Source organism: Heliconius melpomene, chromosome 13, assembly GCF_056956725.1.
Source record: "Heliconius melpomene rosina isolate 202511_hmr_F chromosome 13, ASM5695672v1, whole genome shotgun sequence".
Taxonomy (NCBI): Eukaryota; Metazoa; Arthropoda; class Insecta; order Lepidoptera; family Nymphalidae; genus Heliconius; species Heliconius melpomene.
In genome coordinates this window covers 1,601,125-1,616,960 of record NC_140401.1, presented here as the reverse complement: position 1 = coordinate 1,616,960, position 15,836 = coordinate 1,601,125, and the positions used below count along the sequence as shown (strand labels likewise).

The 15,836-nt window shown below is 31.0% G+C and overlaps 2 protein-coding genes across 4 annotated transcripts in view; one reads left to right on the top strand and one right to left on the bottom strand.

The window, feature by feature from the left end:
• Lmpt (four and a half LIM domains protein limpet) overlaps positions 1-15,836 on the bottom strand; it is a 123,122-nt gene that overhangs the window by 73,874 nt on the left and 33,412 nt on the right. For 2 of the 3 annotated variants that reach the window (XM_085195778.1, XM_085195779.1), the window contains exon 1: positions 1,102-1,364. Coding sequence is in view for 1 of the 3 variants with exons in the window: in XM_085195780.1 (XP_085051906.1) it covers positions 10,428-10,513 (86 nt within the window). In the remaining 2 variants the exon portion in view is untranslated. Of the gene's footprint in view, positions 1-1,101; positions 1,365-10,427; positions 10,514-15,836 lie in introns of those variants that run through there. The other variant, XM_085195780.1, reaches the window with a different exon arrangement.
• Positions 1,478-15,836, top strand: part of LOC146532409 (uncharacterized) — a 182,635-nt gene continuing 168,276 nt past the window's right edge. Inside the window, exon 1 of the mRNA XM_085195788.1 lies at positions 1,478-1,662. The gene's annotated coding sequence lies outside the window, so the exon portion shown is untranslated. The remainder of the gene's footprint in view (positions 1,663-15,836) is intronic.

Below are 15,836 nucleotides of genomic sequence, written 5' to 3'. Positions count from 1 at the left end.
ACGGCGACAAGGGTGTGACTGTAAGGTGACGGTTGTAGGTTCAATCCCCAATTGAGGGATTGAATTATTCTTTATTAGTTCTGGCACCAAGACAAAAACCCGGCGTTGAGTTCCTCCAAACACGCAATGCCTCGAGAAATTCGGCAGGAACGGAGTGTCTTAATACTACGTTCCCTCTGCCTAACCTGCCGTGTACGAGATGCTGATTTGTATTTATAACTATATGAAAAGATATTACACAGCTCATATTTTGCTCTGGTTACTGTTTACTATGTCATTATCCTGATATAGGTACTACAGACGTGAGCCACTAAATCACTTTGATATTTATTTACTTGCAAGATTAGGTACTCTCAAAACGTCGTATAATTTAATTTTACTTTAACGATTCAAATATGTAACAAACTGAGTCTTTGTTTGTTTCCTATTTAATAGAGGAAAATAAATATGTTGACGTTTCAGTTATCATGCATAATGTAGTCGTGGCCACAAATTGAATGAATTATACAAATTACTAAGAAACCGTTACGGTACGTATAGTGAATAAGAACAGAAATCAAAACAATAGTTGTAAACGAATGAATGTTGTTTTAAGAATTGACATTCTTTACGCATTCTTTACCAAAAGCAACGCGTCACCGTCTCCAGCATTTCAACATGACTCAGGGTCTAAACACAAATAAGTTAAAACTTAATAGGCATGTAAATTTCTGAAACCGAAGGAATACTTCAACAAGAAATTAAAGCACGTTTCTTATTTTTCACGTAAATTTATCGTATCTAACTCGCTCGGGTAAAATTTGCTTAAATAAGTTTTTTTTAATTACATTGTAATAAACAACTGGTTAAAATTACTTAAGTATATGCACAAAACCTAGGCTCCTTAGCGTTGGTTTCATGACGATAGACTTTTTTCTGGTTTCACTTTTACGTGTCGGGAAAACGTATCTAATTACTATAAAATTAACCTTTCTATTACAAATGACAATTATGAAGTGAGTTACGCTAATATTGCCTTTTTAAGTGAAGCAATGGCAAAAACTTACAAAGTTACTTAGTTGAAATAATCCATTTTTCTTTCTATCCAAATTAAATACAAACCTTTACATGTTCACAGTCACATTACATATACAATTATTTTATTGATTTAATAAAAACTTAGGTGCAATTCCTTCATGAACACCATATTAATCAATATTTATTTAAATAAAGAAACACTAAAATCACAATAACAAACAATCACTAACAAAACTAACTACTATCGAAAAGAAAAAAAACAATTTGAATTTGACAGTTACGTTCCGTTCGTAAATCGCGACCGGCGAGGCGCTCCAGCGACGCGTTTGCGTTCCGGCTACCAAATGACAAATGCGCGTCAACGAGTTGTTCGTTTGTTTACCTCCAGTTTCGCTCGCTCAAGTTCAAGGAATGGAACGCAACAAGCCAGTTCAATATGGCCTCTGATTACGTATTTACGCGCGTATTATGTATCAACGCCGCCAGGTGATACGGATCTTTAAAACTGGTGGCCGCTAGTGGAAGTTATGATGTCATGTTAAATGTACTTGTGAATTGTGATAAGAGTAATCTAGTGATAGCAAATAGCACAACTATACTAAGAATATGTCGCCTCGTTTCTGTTACTTCAAATATTTGGATTAGGTAAAGTAAATATTTTTACTTTTATTGCATGTTGTAATTAAGATGTATAAGTCACTTTCTCGGTGCAGCTATGAAATGTTTTTATATGTGTTTATCATATATTATGGGCTACAACATTTTTAATTATTCTCTATTAACTGTGTATTAAAATATAATTCAAAGTACATTATTGTAAGGTATTGTATTTTTTATTATGTACTTGAATTATGTATCTTAGATGTTATATATGTATATATGTTGTATATCATTAAGTAATAGGTCATGCATTAAAAAATGTTATGGCATTTCATGGCCTTTAGGATTCCGTTCCTGAAAAGAAAAAGACGAAACAATTTGTATTACGATGTTGTCTGTTTGTCAGTCTGTATATTAAAATTCCATATTTTCTCTAAAGATCGCTCAGAGGCTGAATATCAAAATCACATGCACTAACTATTTTTATATTATAGCCAAATTAAAGCAATACGTAAATTGTTGCCTGTGTGTTATTCTGTCTCTCTCTCCCTCAGACTCACATTTGATTAGTATTTTATTCAGTAACTTTGTGTATTAACGTTTTAATAATTTGTACGTACCTCTATAGGTACCTATATACCTATATGTATGTAAATACACCGATAAAATATCTAAGTTTTAAGTGTAAGAAATTTGTGTAGTAAATTCTAATCAAATCTATCATGTATTTTTAATTTATATACGTAAGTACAAGGTTGTAGTGTAATTGAAAAGTCTATGTGTTTTATCAAAAGCGGAAGTTTGCAAACGGTAGGCCTAGTTTTTTATCGTTATTTATTGGCAGAATTAAAAAGGAAATAACGAGGAAATTTGTTAAATTTATAACAATAAACTAAATGTACTATTATTTTGTTTCTCGATAATAAAAAAATTTAATATTATGTTAAAAGATAAAAGGTACACTATATGTTAAAAATGTATTTATAATTAATTTTACCATAATATAAAAGTTATCACGTACTAAAATTAGAGCGAACGCTATCTTATCGAACGTAACGAACGGAAAATAGATATCATCTATAGATAAAATAAGGGTATTCCTCGTTAATTAAAATACTAATAGGTATAGAATATATTCCAATATTTTGCTCAATAATACATTTAGTATAAGAAATACCTAAAATATAGAATCCACATCGTGAGAGTTAGGCAGTTGAAATTTTTACAATTGATGTATTTCTGGTACCGCCAAACAACAAATACTAAAAATCAAATAAAATAAATACTTAATGGGTATCCCATACAACGTCGTGTTTTTTTTTGTTATTTTCATAAATAATGGTACGGAACCCATTGTGCAGGAATCAACTCGCAGTTGGCCGGTTTCTATAATTCCCTTAAAAGACATGACGTATAGAGAAATTATTATATATTTATAACAGGCGTATTTTAAACAGGCATTTAATTAAGATAAATAAAATTTGACCTTGGATTTACCGACTTAGCATGCATTGTTTTTCAATTGCTGAAAGTGCTGTACGAAATAGATTAGGTCAATAAATTCTTTTTGCCGTCGTGATATGTCTTATACAGTATACAAGAAAATACATGTTATTTTTTAAAATCCAGTCTAAGTAAAACGTTGATTTCTGCCACTCAATACCTACGTAATGTCTCGAAAATTATTAATTAAACGCATAATATTTACATAAACGTTAAAGCAATAAGAGAGGCGTTTATTACTGTGATCGTAAATTTTATGACATTTTTTATATAACATCGTATATAGCAGCCAGCGGGGTAATTAGATGGAACCTAGTGTTAACTGATAAGACACTTCGTTCCCCACTTTCCCCACAATTTTCGAGGCATAGCGTGTTGAGTGGCAGAACTCAAGACCGCCCGCCAAGTAGTCACGCAGTCTTGTTACCGGAGCAGGGAAATGAAAATAATTTATTCCCCCTAATTGGGGATTGAATCCACAACCATCGGGCTTGATTATCTCAGATACCGTCTCACTGGACCGCGACTTAGTTTTAATTTGTTAATTTATAATTTGTACTACTATCTATAGTTAATAATCTTGAAGTAAGCAAGTACTTCGAAGTTCAAACGATTAAAGATTTCAGCCTATCTAGAACTCTCTCTATCTAGGCGGCACTAGTAAAATAATTTCGAATTAGTAAAGTAACTGGAGAGTTTATGAGGCCAGTCGTGGCTCAGGAGTTCAAGTGTACAACAAACGCGACAGGTTGTGATTTCGATTTCCACTAGAGCAAATGAAATATTTAATATTTGTAGTTCTTCGCTCTGATAACGAGGCAAAGCTCGGCGTTGAGCAATTCAAGTTAATATAATTATACCATATAAAAGAAAGACATAATATATATTTATTATAAGAGACATCTATGTTTTGATGATAAAACTTTAAAACCTCTTAATTACACAAAACTGCTAGATGTATATAAATTTTGCTACTCTATAATAGATGGCGTTGTTTTACTTCGGTATTTTAAAAAAGTTTTTTTTGTAATGTCTAAGTGAATGATATCATAAGTATTTAGATACTCTGTCTAACTCAGCTCGGTGGTAGTAAATTTGAATCCATTACTATTATGAATGTTTGTTTGTTTACTTTTGTTGTAGTTGTCATCAAAAATGTAAAATGGCTGAAATTAAAATTTACTTCAGATTAACTATACTAAATTGATATTTCTTAATTAATGTAATTATACTTAAATAAATTCATGTTTATGTATGTACAAATGCATGCTATCATCAGTACAAAGTACATAATGTAAATAGAAATAGGTATGTAAACATTTGCACTAATTAAAGACTATGAAGAGGAAGTCGACGATAGATCCTTGCTTTCCTTAAATAGATAACGACAGCTAATGTTTTATTTATTTATTGTACTTATATTGACGTTCGATAATATCTCAAATAGTTTATAGTGTTGGTCATTCTTCTAACGCATCTTAAGTTTATACTATTTTTTTTTCGGTTTCTCTCCTTATCCAGTGCATATCTTCTACTAGAGAAAATCTATTGCCAAGGCAGTCCGTAAGCTACTCTGCACCTCTATTCTAGACATTCCCCGATGAGTAGCGTAACTTAACACCGCGCTCATACTACGTTAAGGAAATGTCAATAATTACATTTATTTACTCGAGTGGAAATCGAATCCACAACAATCCCATGTACAGTCCGACGACATACCGACATTTAGACCATTAGATTAAAAAATGCTTATAATTTTGTCATATAATTTTTGGAGCACTATACGAGTATTTCTAACAATTTAGTATTACTTATAGTACTAATCGAATGTTTTCATTAGTGGTATAAACATCAGTTGTGAAGCAAAACAATAGTTACTATTGAAACACAAAAATCTGTTCTGTGATTAACAGTCTATCATACATATTTTTACTTGAAAATTAGTCATTCCTAATAATAATATTCTAGTTATTTTATTAGTTTTTAAAATTATTATAAATAAAATTAGATCACTTTTAACGAATTTTATTTCGTTATGTGATTTTATTTAGCTTGATAAATTTTGTATTAAAGACCATTATATTTTAATATTTTTTTTACAAGCTTGCAATATATGGAAGGCAGTACGTTTGTTTAGGTCATATCTTGCAAGCTACATTAGAAGTACTTCCTATCATTCTACGGAATTGAAATTTTGCATAAATGTTCAGTTCTGATGACAACGTATAAAATATAATGATAAGCATGACCAGATTTGACACCCAATGTATACCACCTAATGTATACATCTTTAAGCAAATTAGCGAGAGGACAGAGTATTTCTAGAGAGTTATTACCTCTTAATTGTCTATTTCTTAAAAGAAAAGATGCGCATTGTAGGTAATTTGTATGTGTAAACATGACAAATGTTTCGGCCTTTAAGTTAGTTATTCTGACATACATATTTTACTTGCTAGTGATATTTATTTCAACGTATTTTATGACAGCATTTGAAGAAGCGACCCATAAAACATTGTTCGGTGTACTTAATTGAATGAATCCGGTTGTTATCAATGATTTGAAGTAAGTCGTTCATACGTAATGGGGACATCTGGTATATGATTAATTTAGAGTAGGTTATTGGACATTTTTATATGTTGTAAAATATTACTTATTCAGTATTTCCGGCGTAGATGAAAAATAGTTTTATATTACCTATTAGCGATATTAAATAAAATGTAAATTAAAACTATATGTATGAAGAGGTTGATGACAGTGGACGAAACATGCAAAGACCGTTTGGTTTGGCGTTTTGTTCTCTCGGTTGCCCTCTAAGAATAAGGCGTGAATATACAAAAATTAACAAGTTTCAACAATACCAAAAGTATCAAAGTTCAGTATTAAATTACTAAAGCTGAAAGCTACTAATAAAAGCAAACACAACTAAGACGTTATTTAATAAGTATAAATAAATAATCCCCCATATTAATTTTTATCGTAGTTGAAACTTGAGTATAACAGGCATCGTTGATTATTCATTATAGTACAAAGTGCATGAAACCACTCCAATAAAATGTAACACGATCTGTTCCAATAATAATAAGCGACGATATGGAGCTGAGTTGATTAAACAATTGAACATTATTTATGCAATTTAAAATTTTACAATTTAAATAGAATTTGAACTGGCGCTTAGTATCAATTGTATACTTAATTGTCATAATGATTGAGGATATGACTTCCACTCAATATGCTGTATTGGTTATTAGGTGGAACATTAAGAAATATAGAGACTTAAAAAATGTAGAGAAAATGATGAGGTCGACGCATCGGGACAGTATATTTCTTCTATCCTAAGAAATCATTTTATACTTACATTGTTTTAACTTCATCGTCCTGGTAGACTATGCACAAAATAAATAGATCCATTTGTCCGTGGTACAAGGGAAAAGGTGTGAAAACAATAAAAACCAAATCTTAGCTGATGGGTCATATTAAATTATAAAATATTATTATAATATAATAGGTACGGAACTATTTTATATTTCAATAATAACTAAGAGCTTCCGGATGTGGTGACAGCCATTTTGTAAGGATAATTTATTCCAATGGAAATATATAAATATTATGACTAAATGTCTAACAATGATAGTATATATACGATGAATGATGAATGATGAATATCTTCTTCAATATGTGACCTAATATGTACTTTAGCATACTGGTAGAACGAAATTTAGTATTTTTTTTTCTTATTTAAACACGGCAAGGGTTGTTTACCAAAAAAAAACTAGTACAGATGCTGCTTATTGGATTTGCTTAATATTTTTATAATAATTAAGAAAAAAAAATATTTAGAGCGCCTTGGACGGCAATCAGAAGGCGGGGTGAAATTCTCCTACGTACTAATTTTTAACTGACTTCAAAACGGAGGAAGGTGTCAAATCGATTGCACGTATTTTATATGAAATAGCACTTTTAAAACGAAGGCCTCTTCGTTTAGCAAGTATTTTGTGATAACGATGTAAAACGGTTTTTCATATATTTATTTATACAACAAGATATTCTTCATGACAGATGTGATGTCATACATACATACGGTGTGTTTGTATTAAGTGACGTATAGTAATCACGACATATTAAAAGTTAAATAATAATATGAATACTTTATTGCTTTATATTTTTCATTGTTATATTCTTTTATTGTTTCTGAAGAAAGTAGGGATGAGTCTACATATTTTGACTAGCACGTCATAAAAAATGTAAATAAGGAAACATTTTGTATTGGAAATATATATTTTTCTTGATCTGGTTCAAAATGTTTCGCGTTTACTTTTGATATTAAACAGGAAAATATTTTAAAATAAACTAAAAGTATATTTCATATAATTATTTAATATATTCATATACAAGTTATAAAATAAATAATATGTAAAACACTTTTCTGAAGGTCTATAACATTGTAAGCGGTCACGGCACTTGGTTACAAAATAAGTGCTTCTTGTAATGTTATTTTTATCACGAATATTTTATTCAATATATACATTAAGACACCCTCGTGGCCCTCGTTTAGCGATAGCTACGAAGTCTATTCCTAGAAAACGGAATGTTTTGCCTGAAGGATGTCTTTCCTACCCCCTAAAAACCTCGATGGTTTACGTACAGCAAGAAAACGTTCCTACTTGCTTGTTAATATTAGAAGCTGTTGACTTCAAATCAGTCAGATAGGTCAGATAGGAGTGCCACTTTTAATGAAAATTGATATATTTGTTTGGATATTTATCTAATAGAAAAAATATAGACCTTTGACCAATAAAATAACGTAATCGTCTATTTAAATATTTATATAAAGATCATCAAGATAAAAAAATATTAGATTTATATAAGAAAAGTACTTTACAATATGTATCATTTTAACATGATTTTCATATCGTTTTGTATATCTAACATTTAAAAAAAAAATTAGATAGAAGGTTGAAAATATCGTTATGATCTCCTTAACATTAATATTTCGTATATGATACGTACATTGTCTGCAAAATTTTATATTTTTCACATAATTAACGCATCGTAAACTCTTTTATGCCGACACCGAGCGCTTCGTAATTTCAGTATTGTAAACAAAAGCAATTGTAATATTTCGAAAATGTATGTATTGTATTTTGACAGTTTTATGACTTTAAATTTTATTTTAATGATTCATGATATCTATTAATCTATTTTTGTCTTTCTTACGTTTATATAGAGCTAGGAACTGTTTCTTTATTTATGTGTAAAAAAGAAAAATGTATTTTCTTTTTTTACACACTTTCGCATTTGAACTCGAGCCTTTTTGCCTATGAAGTTAATATCCAAGGGCGTCGGGTGTCGTATTTGTAAAACAATTTGTTTCTTATTTTATATAAAATACATCATATATATTATTTAAATCTAAAATTAATTACCTTAATATATAAAGATACATACATATACACAAGATTATCATATAAATACTGTTTAGACATGCACTTCATCATTATTACATTGCGTTTAAAATTTTATAACATTTAAAACCAGTTTTATTATGCAAATTGTTTTATTAATATACATTTTAAACGTGTGGCTTAAAGATCTACTCTGCGTCTAGTGATATTTATATAACTTTTATATTATCTGCAGATTTAGTTACTTTTTATATAACTATAAAATAAAATTAGACAAATTATAGGGCACATATTCCAGCAAAGCTTATTTATAAGAAGTTCAACACAGATTTTTCTTCAAATTCTTCTCTAATTTCTTCAAAAATACACGTAATCAAGAGATTATCACGTTCACATTTTACACATTACACACTTGAGCAAATCGCAGTCTTACAAAAACACATAATATAGTAAAAAACAACACAGTACGTTCATCTCTCCTCCATAGCTTTGGCGCAAGTTTGACAATTGACATGTGACCGAAAATTGTTGTTGCTATTTTTACGTCGGACCGCATGGTTCCTCTCTCTCGAAGGAAACTTTTGTATTTTTCTATCACCAATATCTTCTTTATCCGCTTTGATTACGCGGCGATATATTTCCGCCCATTCCAATTGTTTCAGCGATAAGCACATTGTGATAGTACTTGTATGACAATAATGATGTGTGAGCAGACGACTGTTCGCCGCCGACACGCGTATGACAATGACGATGTAAACTAAGTAATGCGCCTGCGACCTCTTGATCAAGGTTATTATTAGAAACGGCTACAGAAGGTTGTCGATTTGCTGATTTATATAAATATTTATATTTAATTTGATATCATATCTAGATTGTATGTGCACACTGTACGTACGTATTTCTTCCTCATTCGCCATTAAATTCAGTGATAAAAGATAAAAGTTACAGATTATACTTATAAAATATATATTTGTGTCGTTTACATAAAAAAATGGTGCAATTTTCATTTTTGTAATAAAACTATAATAAAAATTGTAACATTTTATATAAGAAAATTACTAGATACATTATTGCATATTACTTATTGTGAACCTAACCTCTAACCTCTGTGGAAAAACGTGCGTTTCCCGCCATTTTTCTTTTGACTTTATCTTACTTTCATTTTAAAAAAAGGAAATAAAGAAGCAAGTATAGCAAGTAAGAATAAGTAACATATGACTATTTACGTGAAAATAGAATTCTTTAAAAACAAAAGATAAGTTATCAGTGACCCGGATGGAGACCCTACGCTCGATAACGCCTATTAGTGCGTATGTTTGCTCACTTAGTTTGTAGATTGTAGCGCTTGTTAACCTAATGATACTACCCATTACGTGCAATTGTAATTTGTATGTACATAATGTTTTGTTTGGTTCCCGCTTAGGTAGAGGGAACCTAATGTTAAAACACTACAATTTGAAACGTTGCGAGTCAGAATGTGCGGGCGGAACATAACGCTTTATGAATACTCTAGTTTAACATCAGAGTATCCATAATATTTCTTTTTAGTTTTATATTATTTTTACACGCTGTATCCTGCACATAGTAGGCTAGGCGGGGGAAACCTAAACATCTAATTTTAAGACATTGAGACACTGACGTATCCCACTTTTTTACCTGAATAATATATTTTTTACCTAACCGGATTTGATTGGATTGATCCTACAAACATTGTGTTCACAATCGAACCCTTACTCCACTTCGCTAGCTTAATAGCTTTTTTTTATAAGACAACATTTAAAATACAATTCAATTTAATCAAAACAATATTATTTCAAATCGCACATATCAATCCTCATATTAATAGTTGTTATTGTCTTCCACAACAAAGACACGACGGAATGTTATTTTTATAGCGTGACTCACCTCCAAGGGTGTGAAATGAAGCCGGGACAAAGCTCGGGACAGTTGTCACACGGCCTGCCTTCTGACACCTCCTTTATCCGGACGCCCTGTTAACAAAAATACAATGAGAATGGCGTCATTTACTAAATTGCTATTGTATTAAAGACCCTTCTTCCTCAGTGGAGCAGTATCTGATTGTAAATGCGATGGTTGTGGTTTTGATCCCATACGGAGGAATAAATAAATTTCAATTCCCCGCTCTGGTACAAAGAGCGGCGTTAAGTACTGCCAATTAAAACGCAATGTCTCGAATTTGGGGATAATGCTGAGAACAGTATGAAAATATAAATCACTATGACAAAAAAGTATACGATAAATCCATGTAAAAAGGTTAAAAAAAGTAAATAAAAAATTTCGACTTGGTTGGTTTCGTTGCATGTTTTGATGCTTAAATTAATTATTTAACCAAAATATTGTTATAAATGTAGATATGTAAATCGTGTTTCATATTTTCATTGTGAGTAAGGCAGTACCTATAGAATATTTACCAAGTGATTAAAAAGGCCTGATATTACATTATTAATTTGTATTATTATACACGTAATTGTGGCGATTATAGCTTAAATTATAAAGTTACGTAGATTTTTTTACATTTAAGGAAGATTTTTTATACATTTTTTTATAAATTACCTTAGAATAATAGAAAAAAAAACAAAACGATACAAAATAAGAATTTACATTTCAACGACACAAAGCCGAAGAGTTTTATGATATTCATAAACATATTACATTTTTAGTACCTATACCAGTTGTAAGTATATAATATTCATCTTTGTTATACAAATTATACTAGTTGAATGAAAAATAAGGAAAAGAAGACATAAATAAAGTTACCAATAATTTATTAAGTGCATCTATGGTGCTCATTCCCCCAAATTTCTCTGTAATTTCCCAAATCATATCATCCTTATCATCTTTAGTGTCGTCATTTGAATCACAATCGCTGTAGCTGTCTGATGTGTCACTGTCCCTTCGGTTGCCAAACAACTTAAATATACCTTTCTTTTCAATCCACGATTCATTTACACTGTCCTTAAAACTATTAATTTTCTTATTTTTCTTATGTATTTTAAAAGGCACTTGCTTTAGTCTTGGTTGTATAGGATTTCTTTTGTGTGAAATAGTTGATTTCTTGTAGTGTAATTCGTAATCTTCTTCAGAAACTCCACAGTGATATAATAGAAAATCTTTCCTTATTTGTTCTTGACCTTCTACATCTCGCCAGTAGGTTTCTTTCTGGCGTACCCCCAAATAATAATCCAAGTCCCGTTCCCCTAAATAATAGTCATCATCATCATCTTCCTCATTATTATCCTCAGTTTCCTCATTATTTTCACATTCTTTCACTATTCTATCTAATAAGTTATATTTCCTTGCATTCGATTTTCTTAAGAAGTTAGCAGTGTTAGAAGATAAAAATTTTGTTGTCTTTCTATACACGGTCGCAACGGATTCACGTCTACGTTTCAAATTATACATTATTTTTAGAGTTTGAAATGATACAATTTTTTTAATAAAGTTCAATACATCAAACTTCCAATGCATTGCCAAACATTTTAATTATTTTTAAAACCAAGTATTTTATGTTTTCTATGTCAACTAAAGTAAAATTACAGGAACAAAAAAGATTTTTTATATAGCCTTGTTTTTTTATCTTCAAGAACACAAATAGGCGTGAACAATAGGGTAGTTTCACGCAACAGTGACCACGGGGAACTAGTTCACGTTTTTACTGTTGTCCATTGCGGGGATAACGATTGACGTGATAATGGTCACCTGTGGGCGTGCGAGGTTTTCACTGACTAGCCTACAGAGATCCCCAATCAGGTGGTGATTCTACAGTAGTTATTACTAATACAGCTACAAAGTGGGTCTAAGTAAATTGGCCGATGTCATGGTATACGTAGCGAGGGTGTGGACTCTTTACGATCATGCAAACAACAGCTAAATGTGTCCATAGTAAATGAGTCGGCAAATCGCGACACCCTCGGACGAAATTGCTTGTTAAATCCCCTCGTTAGCAGTTTTGTCTCAAGGTCGTTGACTTTATGTCTAAGAATAAATTTACTGTTACGCCTCAACTCGAAAACAATGAAGAGTTATTTAACTATTTTTTTATTAATAGCAGATAATATAAAGCGTAAAATTATGTAAAAGAGCTGCCATCTAAAATGTGATGCTGGTACTAAATTTAAATTGAAAAAATATTTAAAATACTAAATAATGTACAGCGCCATCTATGGGCGAGTGGCGGTAATAACAATTTATCCGCACTTTGATTTAAACCTTTGAACTTACGAAGACTTAGCAAATATTTTCCAATATTGAAACGGAAATTAGAAAATGAAAATAAAATTCTATTATTATTACATATAAAAATAGATTTAAGCATTTTGATATTTTGCATATGGTAGTATAAAGAAAATTATATTGAAAACATGCGCACACAATGGGGATACTATATTTAAATTAAAGTTCCTTTGTTTCTTTTTTAGATTCACGTTTTATATTTATAGCAGGATAGGTTGATTTCTTACTGTCAAAACACTCCGTTCTACGTTTTCCGTCTAAATTTGAGACGTCGCAGGAAATCCAAAAAAGTCAATCAAATCGAATCCACGTCTATCATCATATCATAATATCGGATGCTGTTCTATTGAACCGCGATGGCCTCTGTCAAAATATAGGGTTTTTGCTTGTTGAGGAATAGAAATTTATCAGAAAGCAAAATTTATATAGTTTTCACGATGTACCTCTCCTACATATCTTTAGGCAGAGGGGACCTAGTATTGAGACACTCCGTTCTCCTCTTTCGAGACATTAAATATTTAGTGGCGAAACTCAACGTCGACATGAAAATCTACAAAACCAAAAATAAAGTTATATAAAACTTTCATATCCGTAAAAGCTTTATTAAGATAAAAAAAGAAACATTTATTCGATGCTCTAGGCACTTTACGTAAAAATCCTTTAAGTGGTCACGTAATAAATTGCATATCAAATAGATTTACAACTTTTATCCTATTTTCAATAAAGCCTAAGATATTGTGTTGTCGCGTCGTCTATTTTTAACTACACTTTTAGCCTGTTACTTCTATAATGTAATATACTTCTATTATATATTAAAATATTTTGTATGTGTCTCACAGTAAAAGGCCTGGTAATTTTTAGCTTCCCCCATGTAGTAGAGTTGGCAGGGGAACCTAGTGTTAATCTATCACCATATTACAAGCTTTAAAAAATAAATTGTAAATAGACAGACAGATTATATAATGATATTATAATTATAAAATAAATATACAAATCTGTCAATCGATAACAAATTCGCAGTTAAGCTACAACCTTGAAACTAAACCTAATAACAAAAGTTTAAACTAAATTGCCTTTATTATGTTAAGATGTCTCAAATAATGATATCATATAAAACAAAATAATGTAGGTACGTGTTTAAGTAAACAATGAGCAATAGTGAGGGCCGCTCCGCTTCATACTCATTATAACATATGTTATTTCCATTCATTACGCTTTTACAAACAAAATTACTCATGACATTTGTATAACTCGTTTATTTATTACATTTCAAGTTACGAGAGGAAGCGTTTAGTTTTAAGATAGATTTGGATTAGGATAAAGTTATTAATTATATACACAAAATAAATCATACAAGTAAGAATAATAAAATATTCACACTCAATAACACTTTTGTAGTAATATAACTAGTTTGCAAAGGCAGCCTTATCGCTATTAGTGTATTTTTTTTCAGATAAATATCTACAAAAAATCAATATATTTCATTTTGGTACCGTACTTCGTGATTAATTGAAAATCTAATATGTATTATATAACTACCATGTTGCAGTGGAGAGCTTATTACTGTAATCACGTGTAATATAGTGAAGCTGTAGTGAGTTCGATTCACACTTAAGGGAAAGATTGAATTATATCAAGCGTCAAAAAGAAATTTGAATTGATTGAATTATATCAAGCGTCAAGACATTCCCTCTGTCTGCTTTGCTATGGGAGAAAAAAATTTAAGCTAAAAAAATATAGTAAATATCGAAGATCGCTCAAATAATAATACTGAAATTAAAAAAAAAACAGCTACAACTACATTCAATTGAAAACGATGTAAACCTATATGTAAAATTAGTTAACGGACGAAGCATCATAACGACATATCAATCGCATAAAATTGAATCAGAAAATTCATCAATTTGACGGTATATTGGTATTCCCTTTTGTTATCATGTGTGCTGGCTGAAATCGGAAAATAGAGGTGTTTTTAGAGGTATATTTTTAGAGGGTATATAGACATATAGCAGAATAGGTAGGGAGAAACTAGTGTTAGGTCACTTCGTTCCTCACTTTCCGCCCAATTTCCCAAATTCTGAACTCAACGCCATGCTTTGTCTTGTTACCAGAAAGAGGAAATGAAAGCCTTGATTTGCCACTAAGCCAGCCTGCATCCTGAGGTACGCCAGGAGTCACTACTGCGTTCATTAAAATTAAATATTATTTATTTTATATCTGTAACAGTGTTTATTTGTGTTATCTTGAACGAATAGTATTATTTTAACGAAACAATTGCAAGCGATAGTTATGTAGGTGGTAGGTATATGATTGGTCGATCGTAGCTCGTTATCGGTTCATCGATTTCAAGCACTTAGTAGATACTATTATGAAGTACTCTTCTGTCTTCTGCTGTTATAAAATAATAAAAAATAGTATTTCTTATAATGAATAACAGAAAGTGCTTAATATCGACTGAATAAAATGATTATGAAAAAATAAACTAAAGTTATCTGATTTTTTTTAACTTGAATAAAAATATTTGACAGTCCTGCATATGGCAGAGTTGGGAACATGAAGACATAGTGTTAACACACTCCGTTTACCATTAAGATACCTCTGTTCCCCACTTTCCACGAATTCTTGAAGCCTTGTGTGTTCAGTGACAGAACTCACCGCCACTTGTGTGTTCAGTGACAGAACTCACCGCCACTTGTGTGTTCAGTGACAGAACTCACCGCCACTCACTCGCCGCGCTTTGCCTCTTTACCAGAGCGAGGAAATGAAAATGTTAAATATTTCATTACACCGTGTGGGAATCGAACCCATAATTGACGCGTTTACAGTCGCACGCTTGTGCCCGTGCGCCACGACGACTTCTATTTGTATAATATTATACCTATTATTTAATTTTTCTTTACTTTCCCACACATTGAGTAGCGGAACGTATCACATTTTGCCTCATCAGATAGAAGTGAGAAATCAAAATAATTTTGATATAATATTATTATATTAAAATTATATTTATAATTATAATCATTATTCAAGATCGAACCCATAACCATCTCAATTACAGTCAGT